The sequence below is a fragment of the Musca domestica genome, unplaced genomic scaffold (genome assembly GCF_030504385.1).
Source record: "Musca domestica strain aabys unplaced genomic scaffold, Musca_domestica.polishedcontigs.V.1.1 3, whole genome shotgun sequence".
NCBI lineage: Eukaryota > Metazoa > Arthropoda > Insecta > Diptera > Muscidae > Musca > Musca domestica.
This window is the reverse complement of record NW_026712299.1, coordinates 23,081,664-23,097,248: the sequence shown is the minus strand read 5'-3', so window position 1 is coordinate 23,097,248 and position 15,585 is coordinate 23,081,664. Positions and strand designations below refer to the sequence as shown.

The 15,585-nt window shown below is 35.5% G+C and overlaps 2 protein-coding genes across 2 annotated transcripts; both read right to left on the bottom strand.

Annotated features, from left to right (window-relative positions):
* Positions 1-3,776: 3,776 nt before the first annotated feature.
* Positions 3,777-5,546, bottom strand: LOC101897801 (membrane-bound alkaline phosphatase-like). Its single transcript, XM_005180848.3, has 3 exons — positions 5,139-5,546; positions 4,061-5,072; positions 3,777-3,970 (listed from the first exon to the last, which is right to left on the bottom strand). The coding sequence occupies exons 1-3, from the start codon at positions 5,544-5,546 to the stop codon at positions 3,777-3,779; spliced, it is 1,614 nt and encodes a 537-aa protein (XP_005180905.1).
* Positions 5,547-11,538: 5,992 nt separating this feature from the next.
* On the bottom strand, positions 11,539-15,172 carry LOC101897965 (membrane-bound alkaline phosphatase-like). Its single transcript, XM_059124699.1, has 4 exons — positions 14,880-15,172; positions 12,871-13,011; positions 11,793-12,804; positions 11,539-11,732 (listed from the first exon to the last, which is right to left on the bottom strand). Exons 1-4 carry the CDS (start codon positions 15,129-15,131, stop codon positions 11,539-11,541), a joined length of 1,599 nt encoding a protein of 532 aa, XP_058980682.1. The 5' UTR covers positions 15,132-15,172.
* Positions 15,173-15,585: the final 413 nt, after the last annotated feature.

The following is a 15,585-nucleotide window of genomic DNA, read 5'->3' as shown; positions in this document are numbered from 1 at the left end:
TTTTATGCGATTTTTTTAGATTTCATACTTTGACGCCAAAATGGCATTCTAAATTTACAAAAATTGTCAAAATAGCTCCAGCTACATATACCTTGTATATATTTCGCTATATATATCCGATATTTTTACTATCGGCATCTACGTAACGGTCAGAATTGACCTGTTCGTCTATTTATGATTTCGCCGGGACTAAAAATATTCGCAGTTTAATGGAAAATTTGACTTTTATTTATCACAAATGCTATGGACTATTTCAACCACTAAATATTACCCGATGGCCATCAAATTTGGAAGGCTTCTGCCCAGCCCAAAGCTCTAGCCCCATGTTAACTTTCGCTTCGATTGGTCTATAATTGTAACCTGTAGAGCAACTGTAAAATCAAGAAATTTTTCAGTTTTTGGTCCATTTCAACCCCTAAATATTTCGCGATCATCTCCAAAAGAAATAGGGTTCTATTCTGACCTTAACCCCACCTCCATTTTTTTCGTGAGGATCGGGCCATAATTGCGAGCTGTCGAGTGATTACAAATTAACATGGACAGACGGACAGACGGACGTACATAGCTAGATCGACTCAGCTCGGCGAGATTGGAAGATCCATATATACTTTCCTATGTGGGAAACCAATATTTCGTGGTGTTACATAATTTTTGGCCCAATCAAACTTATAATACCCCCAACACATAGTGTGTAGGGTATAAATATTGGTATGGGCAAAATTACAAGAAAATCGAACATTTACATCCATGTTTATGCGAAATTATACATTCCATATTTAATTCAGATTCCTTGTTGAGAGAAATATTTAGATATAGCTTGTTGTAAAGAATCGCTGACTTGTTTCGGAAGTTATGACAGATAAAAGTATTGAAAATAGCGTAAGGGTTTTGTTTTTCAAAATCCCCCACATAGGGTGGATGTTCCAGAGGAGGCACCAGATCTTGGGTTATTAAAACTATTGTGATGTATGTAATTTGAGGACAACCGGACTCCTACATCACATTTTATAAGAGTTGTGATTATTCAAAATTTTGAGCCTTTGTAGAGGAGGTACCAAAAAGAGTGGATCGATATTGCTCATCTCTGAACTCGATCTAACTTTGATAATAATATTATGATGTACCTAGTTTGGACCAAGTTGGATACCCTCTTCGAGAGACCGACAAATACACCAGCCAGATAAGCAGACGGGCGGACATCGCTAGATCGTCTCCAAATATGCAGAAACGGATTTGGTCCGTTATTTCGATGAGGCACATTTTGGCCGTAACAGATGATATATACCCTCTCCATCCATATGGCTGAGGGTATAATTATACTGGACAGAAGTACATTCTTTCGTTTTTGGAGGAATTACTGTTGTGAATCTTAGACCCAGTATGTAGTATATCGACCTTCCTATCTCGCTAAGCGCTTCCTCTCGTCCGCCCGTCTGCATTCATTAATTTATAAGTAAACTACGAGTCTCAGTTATATCCGATACTAATAAAAATTTACATGGAGATGGGGTAGGGGTCAGAATATGAGTATCTTTTGGAGACGGATTTTTTCTTAGGAATTTTAAAGACTTAGGAAAGAGGCATTTCAGCATTTCTATTCAACCACAAACATTTTCAATGCTTCCAGGAGACTTCACAAATAAAGGAAAAGTCACCACTGACCTTTATATTGCTGCTGATTACGTTGACGTTTATTGTCAGATATCGGCATTATAGCAAAATATTTACAGGAATTGACGTTAGTACATCGGTTTTAATGTTTTTCCTTTTTTTCGACCTTTTTATATTTTAGTAAAACAAGTGTTGTTTATTTTACTGTCCAATATTTCGAAATTCGATGAATTTTATATTCAGGGAACTGTTGTGGGTATAAATACTAAAATAATAATAATAATAATGATAATAATAGTAATGATAATAATAATAATAATAATAATAATAATAATAATAATAATAATAATAATAATAATAATAATAATAATAATAATAATAATAATAATAATAATAAAAATAATAATAATAATAATAATAATAATAATAATAATAATAATAATAATAATAATAATAATAATAATAATAATAATAACTAGCTGAACACGGCGCTCTTCGCTACTCCTTTTGATTTTATAAGAAAAAAAATTATAAGAAAATTTTATTTACGAATATGTGTTGAAAAAAAAAACAAATTTAAAAATTAAAAAAATGAAGTAACACTACAATAATGCGTAAATAAACAAAACAATTAGAAAAGCAGTAAAATTACATGCATACACGAAGGGTTTGTCCTTCGGATTTATTTATTTCATAACAAATACCAAGCGTGCAGGAAACTGCAATCTTGTGAAGTTGAGTGGCATTTCTATTGCAATTACTGAGTTCGAGGTAGCAACAAACTTGCCCGTAATAAGAGTATTTCAAATTAATTGTTGTGTAGTTTTTTACTGTTAGCCTAAGGCGTTCTTATTAAAATCATATCCCAATCTGATCCGATATACACAAACCTCTCTCGCTTTGGGTGCATCAAATATGAGAATTCGACCGAGAATATATATGGGAGCTATAATCAAATCTAAGCGAATTTGAATATAATTTGTCAGAACTATTTTTGTACCGAATTTAGTCACTCATGCCGAATTTCATTGGAATCGAACATGCATATCGTATTTTGTGCATCAAATAAACGAAATCGGTCGAAAATATATAAGGGAGCTATATCCAAATCTGAACCGATTCCAATATAATTTGACAAAAGTATATTCGTTTAAATTTCCGCTACACATTCCAAATTTCATTGAAATTAGAGATACATAGCGTGTTTGTTGCATCAAATACATTAAATAGGTCGAAAATATATATGGGAGCTATATCCAAATCTGAACCGTTTGCAATAAAATTTGACAAATTCATTTTCGCTCCTAATTCCGGTACTTATTTTAAATTTCACTAAAATTGGACATACATATCGTCTCTGGTGCATCATATGCTTGAAATCGGCCGAAAATATATATGGGGGCTACATCCAAATCTGAACCGATTTCAATATAATTTGACAAATTTATTTTCGGATCAAATTCCGTCACACATTCAAAATTTCATTGGAATCGAACATTCATATCGTGTTTGAGCCATCAAATGATCGAAATCGGTCAAAAATATATATGGGAGCTATATTCAAATCTGAACCGATTTTAATATAATTTGGCAAATTTATTTTTGTTTCAAATTTCGTTACGATCAATAGATATATGCATATAAAATCTAAATTTTTGGGAGGTACCTCCGATTTTGATGTTATATCTCCAGTTCCAAGTGAAATTTCAAAAATGTATATAGCCTATGTTGCTTTCAGGCGATGTTGCAGTATACATGTCAATTTTCAGGAAAATCTGATCAGCGGTACAAACATTTTCCACTTTTATAGATATAGATTTACTTAAAACTACCGTACTACTACTACTTCAACTTGGCGAGATAGGAACATGGGTTGGTCTAGGTACAATATTTCGATGTGTTATAACAAAGTTTTGGCCCAATCAAACATAGTATTGTAGTCACGACACGCTTTTTTCGATTCTATGGAAACTAAAACAGTGCAAATATAATATGCCACATTCCCCCCGTTAAAATACTAGAAAAATTTTCTAAATTGTATGGGCTTTGATATTTCTTCAATAACAATCTAAATATGTTTTTGCTGTTTCAAAGTTTATTTTTTCGTAAACAATTAAAATATTTAAAAGCTTTCAGTTATTTGAAAAGTTACTTTCAACAATTGGTTAAACCTTTTGGTTTGCATCGCACATTGTTGGTCCATCACCAATACACGCTGCATAGGCCATCAAATGGGGAATTGTGTTCTGCTGCAATACGCCGGTGAATAAATGATCAAATGGTCCTGAGGCGAAAATTCCAACATCTTCACCCGAATGGTGTCCTGCATTAGATTTAATAAAACTAGGATAGATGGTTTCTAAAAAAAAAAATAAAAAAGATAAGTAAATAAAAATAAAAAAACAAAAACGTTATTCAAAATAAAAAAAGTCTTCATTAAATCACTTACCAATATTTCGGGGAATTTTTTCCAGGTCCACACGTTTACCATTTTCGTCGGCAAATTGGTCATGACCCAATGGATACATAAGAGTGGAATATTTTAAACCATCGGATCCCAGATCATTTGGATTCAATCCCAAAATTGATGATCCGCGTCCCGGATAACCATTGATTGTCAGACCATGGCCGTGATCGGAGGTAACTACAATTAGAGTATCTTGAGGGTCAGTCATGTCACGAGCCAACTGTATGGCCTTTTCAAACTCCAAAGTCTCATCCAAAGACATGGCTGCTTTATTTTCATGATGAGCGGTATCGATGTTGCCTCCTTCGATGAATATGAAATAACCTTTTTCGTTGCGCTGCAACAACTTCAAAGCGGTTTCTGTCATTTCGGACAAGGAAGGTTGCTTGGACTTATCAGCCACGGCATGGTAATTCATTGAGTTCGTATTGAATATGCCCATAATATGAGAAACTTTAGTTGTATTAACGCTCAATAGCTGTTCCCGGTTAGAGACTAATACACCGCCAGGGTGCATTCCCTGCCATTTTGAAAGGAGATTTCTGCCATCTTCACGTATTCCATAATTGCCATGGAAATCCTTTACAGTTTTTGGTAAAAATTTCGCCATGCCACCACCCATCATGATATTGAAGTTACGTCCGGGCTCATCGTTAACAAGTTGTTGAGCCATATCCACACATGTAGCTGGATCTTGGCCATAGGATTTGACGTCTGTGTCACTCTCGTATAAGCGATTGGCAACATGAGCATAAGTACCAGCTGGACTGGCATGAGTCAAGGTTGTTGTGGTAATGAAGCCAGTTGATTTGCCCGCCTTTTGAGCCCAGGCAGCAATGGATGAGACATGATTAGCTGGATCCATACTGGCACTGCAGTTGTTATATTCCACATTGGCAGTGACACCAATGGTCACAATATTGGCTTTGATACCACACAAATATGCAGTAGCGGTACAGGCTGAATCGGGAACTTGGGCATTGGCACAGTATGTCTAAATTTAAAAAATAAACATTTGTATTGGTTTTCTATAACACACTGTATGAGGTGTTCTTCTTACCCTACTCAACGCCATGTGTGGGAATTTTTCAAAACTCAAGCCATCTTCTTCGCCGGTATGATTTTGCCTTTGACCCTTAAGGATACGGGCAGCTGTTACTGTCGAAAGCGACATACCATCACCAAGGAACATAATGATATTCTTAGCTTTGTTTACATTCAGTTTTTGTTTTTCCACGGTTTTCAAAAGCTCATCCCTTGCCAGGGTACGCCAAAATTCTGGGTCCCTTTCCTCATCCAGAGTACGTTTGTTCACACCTAATTGATCCACGACCATATTGGCCCTATTTCGCGGTAGTTGTCCTGCCAAGTGTTGCGGGTTATGGAAACTGATGTCATCTACAATGCGACCAGAACCCAATGACAGGACCAGGGAGAGAACTAGGATGTTGAGGGCGTACTTTGCCATTTTCCCAAGGGACCTTCAGAACCGATGTGCTGTTGACTTAAAAATCTTCTCCGTGACTGATGTGAAAGCTCTCCACAATTCTTATTTATAGTTGATTTCGGTCGCAGATATGTTTCAATTTTTTTATGTTGTTGCCATAAAAAACATTCGTTATCTTATGATTTTAGCAAGCAAGAGAACAAATTATGGAAATTGTGATTGGTTAACACCACAATGAGAATTTTATCTGGATTTAAGATAAAACAATAATAGACTGTTTTCCACATGTTGGGTGGAGTCTTTTACAAATTTTATGTTATTTCGAAACTATATTCGTTAAAATCTCACGAAAGTAGAAAACTCAGATATTTCTACCCTACGACACTATGTGCTGGTGTTGTCTTAAGTTTGATTGGATAAAAATTATGAGCACATCGAAATACACTACCTCCTCGAGTTGGGTTGATCTAGTTATAACGTTAAATCGAAATAAAGATGTATATCGAAGATATACAAAAATCTCAGCCGATCACGATGAAATTTTGCAGTGTATTTTCGGGCTGTATTTGATTTCCAGTATCAAATATCATTGTTGTGGAGTGCATATTACGCATGTGAGGGACTTTAAAACCAACTCGGATGAAACATATGTATGGGAGGTATATCCAAATCTGAACCGATCTTAACCAGATTTTATTTATTTCTTAGATGTATCTGATATCTGGTAGCAAATATTATTGTTGTGGAGGATTACGCATGTGAGGCACTTAAAACCCAAAACCCCAAAAACCAATATCATCCTCACGAAATTGGAAATGGAGGTGGGGTTATGGTCAGAATAGAACCCTATTTCTTTTGGAGATGATCGCATAATATTTAGGGGTAGAGATGGACCAAAAACTGAAAAATTTCCGGATTTTGCAGTTGCTCTACAGGTCGCAATTATAGACCAATCGACGTGGAAGTTAGCATGGAGTTACAGTTTAGGGCTGGGCAGAAGCCTACAATTTGGATGGTCATCGGACCATATTTAGCGGGTAATATATACCATACATTTTATGTAAGAAAATACGAATATTTCCACTAAACCGTGAATATTTTTAATCGTGACGAAATCACAAGTACACGAAAATGTCACTTCTGACCGTTAAATTTATGCTCAAATCCAAGGAATCGCATATATAGCAAAAAATAAATACACTCTCATATATCAAAGAAGGGGATGTTATTTAGAACGTTTATAAGTCAAGAACCGCTGGACTGATTATCACAATTCTCATCCATTCGGAATGATCTCTTGCCAGAAAAGGATAAAATCTATGAAAATCGCGTAAAAATGCCAATAAAAAGTAAATATTTTTTGTTACATTTTTTCAATTATTGTCATATTTTTTTATCGCATGCGATATTTTAAATTTGACTTACAATTTTGATTTGTACATTTTCTAAAGTTATTTACACCCCCAACACTATGTGTTAGAGGTATTATCTACAGATCGCAATTATCGTCCCATCCTTAAGAAGTTTTTCATGGGGGTAGCGTTAGTGTCAGAATTAAAGCCTACTGTTATAGAGATGTAAATTTTAGGGGTTGAAATGGACCAAATAAAAATATGATTTTCCTGATTTTTCAGTCGCTCTGAGGAGAAAGGTACAGGGAAAATTTCATCATTTTGGATGAACATTACATTATACTTAGCTGTAAAATGGACAACGACTTTTGTGAATTTATTTCGAATAATAAAATAAATGTAACGTCTGGGCAGGGCTCTTTGACACTATATCAAAATTGAAATTTTCCAAAATGAATTTGGAAAATGTTTTTAGGATGAATTCAGTCGGAATTGCCAAAATTCAGTATATTTGGGCTGATATTAGCTATTTGGTGCACAATAAACCTGATATATGTGTATATATATATATATATATATATATATATATATATATATATATATATATATATATATATATATATATATATATATATATATATATATATATATATATATATATATATATATATATATATATATATATATTTTATTTTATTTTATTTTATTTTATTTTGATCGATATATATATATATATATATATATATATATATATATATATATATATATATATATATATATATATATATATATATATATATATATATATATATATGGGAGCTATATCCCTATCTGAACCGATTTCGATAAAATTTTTAGAACGTATTTCCGAGCAGTATCTGATGTCTTTTCGATTTGGGGTGCATATTACGCATGTGGAGACTTAAAACCCCAAATCGGAGGGCAAAAATGTTTGATATAATCGGACGGTAGACCTCACGATTTACACTTACGTTATAAACTTCATTATTATTTTTCAAAAGCCTCATTGCACTTTCCCCATCATTTTTGAGCAGTCATCTAAGACAATAAGAACCTCATGTTGTAGGTGAATTGGTGAATTTTATATCAATTTTTGTATAATAAATATGATTTTCACTATTTTATCGTGGGCTCACAAATTAACAGGCACCACAAATGACACAACACTTTTGAAAAAGATGCCTTGATGAAAAATTAGACAAAAATAGCTCAATTTGTTAAATATACATTAGAACGTGACACTCACATGAAAACACAAAGTATACGCTATTCACACGTAATTCATTTTGTCTACATTAAATGTTTGTATTTTTTTATTTTATGAATGTATGAGGGTCGTAAAATGACAATTTTTAAGTTATTTTCGTTTAATGTTGTTAAAATTAGAAAATTTATATTTAGGTGCAAGCAACCTGAGGTATGGTCTTCAAATTTTTAAAGATTGCTTTAACAGAGGAACATTTAATATTTGTCTAAATGGTATGGAATTTAGCACTTACGACCGAATTGAGTCTAGAAGCTCGTATGTAATAATATCAAATATCTAAATATATCAAATACAGGAAATATATCAAATACAGCTCAGAAATATCTTTGCCAAATTTTATCGAGATCGGTTCCGATTTGGATATAGCTCCCATATATATATTTATCCGATTTTAAATTAATTGTGCACCAAATCCGAATTTAAAAGATACAAATGCTTCGGCATATTTAGCCCTTTGAACTTTTAATTATAATTATAATCATGGCCTGTATGATTGAATTCTTCCATAAAAACTTTTAATTGTTATGTGGAGCTCTACTAAATTAGCAAAGTGATGTAGGGTATCATAAAGTCGGTCCCGCCCGACTTTAAGGCTTCCTTTACAGGTTAAAGGCTTAAAAAATCGGTAAAATAATTTGTCAATAGTTTTTTATGCTAATATGACATTCCTTTGCCATGCATGGTGAGTGAGAATAAAATCAATAAAATCAATAATTATACCAAGAAAACAGACAATTTGATAAGTTAGGTCAGCTAGGTTATTATATTATATTCTATTTAAGAAATTTCATTTCTAATACATGAGCATAAGTACCAGCGGGACATACATTAGTCAAGGTGTTTGTGGTAATGAGGCCATTTGATTTACCCACCTTCTTAGTCCAGGTAGATGAGATATTATTAGATAAATCCAAACTGGCGCTGCATTTATTGTATTCCATATTGGAACCAACACCAATGGTCACAATATTGACTTTGACGCCAGAAATAAAAAAATGTATTTCAATTTTTTCTTTGTAAATTAGAGACATTTCGTATTATTTTATTATTGCCTCGAGACCAATTTAATTAATTTAAATTTCAAATTTGAACTAATTTAATTTTTCAAATTTGAACTACAATTGAAATAAGTCGATTTTCAAATGGAATACTTCAAATTAAAAATGGGAAACTTCAAAGGAATTGGAATTATTTAGATCCGATACCAATATTTTCCAAAAATATACAAACGCTAAAAAAGCATCGGTATTTTACGAAGTAGATGTTCCTGCTACGTCATATTCCCAAATTTTCTCTTTGGAAAAGAACGGAAATTTAACATTCATGTATTTGTGGGCTCGATATGTTTGATATTTTTTCACACAAAATGTTGGTCAATTTCATCAGCTAAATATTATTCGATGACAATCCAAATTGGTAGAGGTCTGTCCAGCTCTAAACTCTAGCCCATGCAAAAATTCCGAGTAGATTGGTTTATAATTGTAGCCCCTATCCATTTAAACACCAAAATATTTGCGATCAACTCCCGAAACAGAGGCTTCTATTCTGACCTTAAGCAATTCTCTATGCCAAATTTCGTGAGGATCGGGCCATAATTGCGACCTAAAGCGTGATTACAATTTAGCATGAATAGACGGGCGGACGAATATACATAGCTAGAACGACGAGAGACTGGAAGATCAATATGTAGTTTCCTATGTCGTGGACCAATATTACATAATTTTTGGCCGCAACACATAGTGTTGTAGGGTATGGTTACCGTTGCAGGGTCAAGGTTATGGCTGCGTGTAGAAAATATATGAAATTGCTTTTTCCATTATTTTCAACTCTTTTCAGTAGGTCCATAAAATTGTAAGAAACTATTGTTTTTAAGAATTGATATATACTTAACATTTTATAAGCTCTGGTTCCCAAAAAAAAAAAAAAAAAAAATAGTACAAAACATTAGTACAAACTAATGTAAAATAGTTAGTCCAATGTGCCGAAAACAGCACATAGGATAGGATAGGAACTAAAAACACATTACAGGGTGAGATAAAAAAACAAAGTCAAACTCCATAATTTTTCATTTTTTTATTGAATGAAAGACAAAAATGTCGGAAATAGCATCAAATTTTAGAACAAGTTTAGATTTGTTCGAATTGGTCACCTTTGGCACGAATTATGGCCTTCAAACGGCCAATGAAACCGTCACTGCCGCTGCCCGAATGTTGCTCTGCGGTATTTTGGCCCATTCTCGGCGAAGCGCTTGCTTGAGGTTATCGACACTTTGTTTTTTTTTTTTTTAGTGCCAACCTTGCTTTCCAAAATACACCAGACACAATAGTCCAACGGATTGGTATCCGGAGATTTTGGTGGTCATTGTGCGCTGGAAATGGAGGGAGGAACCTTATTTTGCAACCATTCTTGGGTTGTGCGTGCTGAGTCCTGCTGGAATGCCCAAGGTCTGCGGCCAAAATGTTTGCGTGCGTAAGGCTTTAATACACCCTCCAGAATATTTTCGCGATAATATTCGGCATTTATTCTGAGGTCACGGTCAATTAATATGAGCGAACAGCCACCATCGGCTGTTATGGCGGCACACACCATCACCATGACCGGCGCTTGAGTTCTGGTGGCCAAACGAAGATGCACATATTCAGCTGACCTCTTTGGCAAGTAAACACGATCATTTTGTTTGTTTACAAACTGCTGGACAATGAATGTTTTCTCATCGGAGAAACCCAAATTCGGCAGTTCACCACTTTCAGCCAAGTGAAGCCACTCTTTATCTCTTTTGAGTCTATTTTTTCCTATTGCGGTGTAAGTTCTTGCACATTTTGGAATTTCAATGGTTTTACCCTGAGCTCATTTTTTAATATTTGCCGAATGGAATATTGCGATATGTTCAGCCATTTTTCGGCCACTGCGACGAATGTTTCGATCAAGTCGCTTCTTTATTTTTCGAATTATTTCTGCTGATGTTGCTCTTTCTTTTGATTTATTCACATTTAAATGCTGGAGTGCTCTAACGATAGCCACTTGTGGTTTTCCAGCGAAATATGAATAAATCACACTATCACCCTTGAATTCCATCACGAATAACTTTTATTCTGGAAAATTCTCACGCTTGTGAACAATGCAATGATCTGTCACTGGAATAATTTTAACAGCTGTCGGAAGAGTGGCTTAGAATGGACAGCAGTCTAAAAATGGTTGCAGTTTTTTTCATCTCACCCTGTATAGTTAATATGACACCTGCTTGGCCTTTCATATATATCCAATAACAATTGCACAATATACATATTTTTGCTCTTTTCAAAGTTTATTTCTTGTGAACAATCTAAATATATAAAATCGTTCAACTATTTACAAACGTATTTTCAACAACTGATTAAACCTTTTGGTTTGCATCGCACATTGTTGGTCCGTCACCAATACACGCTGCATAGGCCATCAAATGAGGAATTGTGTTCTGCTGCAATACGCCGGTGAATAAATGGTCAAATGGTCCTGAGGCAAAAATTCCAACATCTTCACCCGAATGATGACCCATATTGGATTTTATAAAACTAGGATACACGGTTTCTATGAAAATAAAAATTAGTTAAGTAAATAAAACAAAATGGTCTTCCTCGAATCTCTTACCAATATTTCGGGGAATTTTCTCCAAGTCCACACGTTTACCATTTTCATCGGTAAATTGGTCATGACCCAATGGATACATAAGAGTGGAATATTTTAAACCATCGGATCCCAGATCATTTGGATTCAAACCCAAAATTGATGATCCGCGTCCCGGATAACCATTGATTGTTAGACCATGACCGTGATCGGAGGTAACTACAATTAGAGTGTCTTGAGGGTCAGTCATGTCACGAGCCAACTGTATGGCCTTTTCAAACTCCAAAGTCTCATCCAAAGACATGGCTGCTTTATTTTCATGGTGAGCGGTATCGATGTTACCTCCTTCGATGAATATGAAATAACCTTTTTCGTTGCGCTGCAACAACTTCAAAGCGGTTTCTGTCATTTCAGACAAGGAAGGTTGCTTGGTCTTATCAGCCACGGCATGATAATTCATTGAGTTCGTATCGAATATGCCCATAATATGTGAAACCTTCGCTGTGTTAACACTTAAGAGTTCTGCCCGATTTGAGACAAATACTCCTCCAGGGTGCATTCCCTGCCATTTGGAAAGGAGATTCCTACCATCTTCACGTATTCCATAATTTCCATGGGAATCCTTAACAGTTTTGGGTAAAAATTTTGCCATGCCGCCACCCATCATGATGTTGAAATTACGTCCGGGCTCATCGTTAACAAGTTGTTGAGCCATATCCACACATGTAGCTGGATCTTGGCCATAGGATTTGACGTCTGTGTCACTCTCGTACAAGCGATTGGCAACATGAGCATAAGTGCCCGCTGGGCTGGCATGGGTCAAAGTAGTTGTGGTAATGAAGCCAGTTGATTTACCCGCCTTTTGGGCCCAGGCAGCAATGGATGAGACATGATTAGCTGGATCCATACTGGCACTGCAGTTGTTATATTCCACATTGGCAGTGACACCAATGGTCACAATATTGGCTTTGATACCACACAAATATGCAGTAGCGGTACAGGCCGAATCGGGAACTTGGGCATTGGCACAGTATGTCTAAATTTAAAAAATAAACATTTGTATTGGTTTTATATATCGCACTATATGAGGTGTTCTTCTTACCCTACTCAACCCCATGTGTGGGAATTTTTCAAAACTCAAGCCATCTTCTTCGCCGGTATGATTTTGCCTTTGACCCTTAAGGATACGGGTAGCTGTTACTGTAGAAAGCGACATACCATCGCCAAGGAACATAATTATACCCTACACCACATAGTGGTAAGGGTATTATGTCTTTGTGCATTTGTTTGTAACATGGAGAAGGAAACGAGATAGACACATAGTTACTTTTGAGAACCTTCATAGAATCACTTTCTGAGTCGATTTATGCATGTCAGTCCGTCTGTCCGTCCGTCCGTCCGTCCGTCCGTCCGTCCGTCCGTCCGTCTGTCCATGTATTCTTGTGAACAAAATGCAGGTCGCATTTATTATCCGATTGAGATGAAATTTTGCAAACAATATTTTTTTGGCCCAAGGACGAACCCTATTGAAATTGGTGAGAATCGGATCAAATTTAGATATAGCTCCCATATATATCTTCATCCGATTTCGGGTTAAATGTGCACCAAATGTCCAAATTACCTGAATTTTGGCACACCCAACCGAATTCGGCCTAGAAGCAAGTATATCAAATTTGGAGAAAATCGGTTCAGATATAGCTATAGCTCCCATATATATCTTTCATCCGATTTGATCTTTAAGTCCCTCACATTCCTACTATGCACTCCACAACCGTGATATTTGGTACCAGGTATTAGATGGAGCACAGAAATAGCTATTGTAAAATTTATCGAAATCGGTTCAGATTTGGATATAGCTCCCATATATATCTTCATCCGATTTCGGGTTAATTGACCACCAAATGGCCAATATCAGCCCAAATGGACTGAATTTTAGTACATCGGACCAAATTCAGCCTAGAAGCAAGTATATCAAATTTAGTGAAAATCGGTTGAGATTTGGATATTGCTCCCATATATATCTTCATCCGATTTCAGGTTAATTGTGCACTAAATGGTCAATATCAGCCCAAATTACCTGAATTTTGGCACACCCAACCGAATTCGGCCTAGAAGCAAGTATATCAAATTTGGAGAAAATCGGTTCAGATATAGCTATAGCTCCCATATATATCTTTCATCCGATTTGATCTTTAAGTCCCTCACATTCGTACTATGCACTCCACAACCGTGATATTTGGTACCAGGTATTAGATGGAGCACAGAAATAGCTGTTTTAAATTTTATCGAAATCGGTTCAGATTTGGATATAGCTCCCATATATATCTTCATCCGATTTCGGGTTAATTGACCACCAAATGGCCAATATCAGCCCAAATGACCCGAATTTTGGCACATGTGACCGAGATTAGCCTTAAAGCAAATACAACAAATTTGGAGAAAATCGGTTCAGAAACAGCTATAGCTCCCATATATATGTCTTATCCGATTTGGTGTTTAAGCCTCTCACATTCGTAATATGCACTCCACAAGAATGATATTTGGTACCAGATATAAGATACAGGCCAGAAATAGCTGTTTGTAATTTTATCGAAATCGGTTCAGATTTGGATATAGCTCCCATATATATCTTCATCCGATTTCGGGTTAATTGTGCACCAAATGGCCGATATAAGTCCAAATGGACTGAATTTTAGTACATCGGACCAAATTCAGCCTAGAAGCAAGTATATCAAATTTAGTGAAAATCGGTTCAGATTTGGATATAGCTCCCATATATATCTTCATCCGATTTCAGGTTAATTGTGCACTAAATGGTCAATATCAGCCCAAATCACCTGAATTTTCGTACATAAGACCGAATTCAGTCTAGAAGCTAATAAGTCAAATTTGGAGAAACCCGGTTCAGAGATAGCTATAGTTCGTAAAATGCACGATAGAATTAGATAGATTTTGATTTTGTACCAAATATCTCATAGAGCTCTGAAATGCCCTGTATAAACCTTTTTACGAGAGCTCTACTAAATATGCATAGTGGTGTAGGGTATCATATAGTCGGCCCCGCCCGACTTTTGAGCTTTCCTTACTGGTAATATTCTTAGCTTTGTTCACATTCAGTTTTTGTTTTTCCACGCTTTTCAAAAGTTCATCCCTTGCCAGTGTACGCCAAAATTCTGGGTCCCTTTCCTCGTCCAGAGTACGTTTGTTCACACCTAATTGATCCACGACCATATTGGCCCTAGTTTGAGGTAGTTGACCTGCCAAGTGTTGCGGGTTATGGAAACTGATGTCATCTACAATGCGACCAGAACCCAATGACAGGACCAGGGAGAGAACTAGGATGTTGAGGGCGTACTTTGCCATTTTCCCAAGGGACTTTCAGAACCGATGTGGTGTTGACTTGAAGATCTTCTCCGTGACTGATGTGGAAGCTCTCAACACTACTTATTTATAGTTAATTTCGGTCACAGATATGTTCCAAATGTTATATGTTGTCGCCATAAAAGACTTTTGTTATCTTATATTTTTCACCTATCATATTCTAAAAGAGAAAGAAAATTATAGAAATTATGATTAGTTAACACCATGTGTTTATACACATTAAAAAAAATAAATTAATATGTATTTAAGATAAAACAGTAATAGAAAGTTTTGCAAATGTTGGGCGGAGTCATTTACAACTTTTGTGTGATTCCAAAACTATCCTCGTCGAAGACAGCCGATAATAGTCAAAACTATAATATTCTTTCTTGAAGGCTTGCTGTGTGGAAGGAACCAAAAGGATGAACCGAAGTTGGCTTCTTCGAATTCGGTATTT

Excerpts from the sequence above, each read along its gene's own strand:
- LOC101897965 (XM_059124699.1), bottom strand. The coding sequence starts at position 15,131 with ATGGCAAAGTACGCCCTCAACATCCTAGTTCTCTCCCTGGTCCTGTCA. Across the intron at positions 12,805-12,870 it reads CACACATGGGGTTGAGTAGG|ACATACTGTGCCAATGCCCA; the intron begins GTAAGAAGAACA and ends TTTTAAATTTAG. Across the intron at positions 11,733-11,792 it reads GAAAATTCCCCGAAATATTG|AAACCGTGTATCCTAGTTTT; the intron begins GTAAGAGATTCG and ends TTATTTTCATAG.
- LOC101897801 (XM_005180848.3), bottom strand. The coding sequence starts at position 5,546 with ATGGCAAAGTACGCCCTCAACATCCTAGTTCTCTCCCTGGTCCTGTCA. Across the intron at positions 5,073-5,138 it reads CACACATGGCGTTGAGTAGG|ACATACTGTGCCAATGCCCA; the intron begins GTAAGAAGAACA and ends TTTTAAATTTAG. Across the intron at positions 3,971-4,060 it reads AAAAATTCCCCGAAATATTG|AAACCATCTATCCTAGTTTT; the intron begins GTAAGTGATTTA and ends TTTTTTTTTTAG.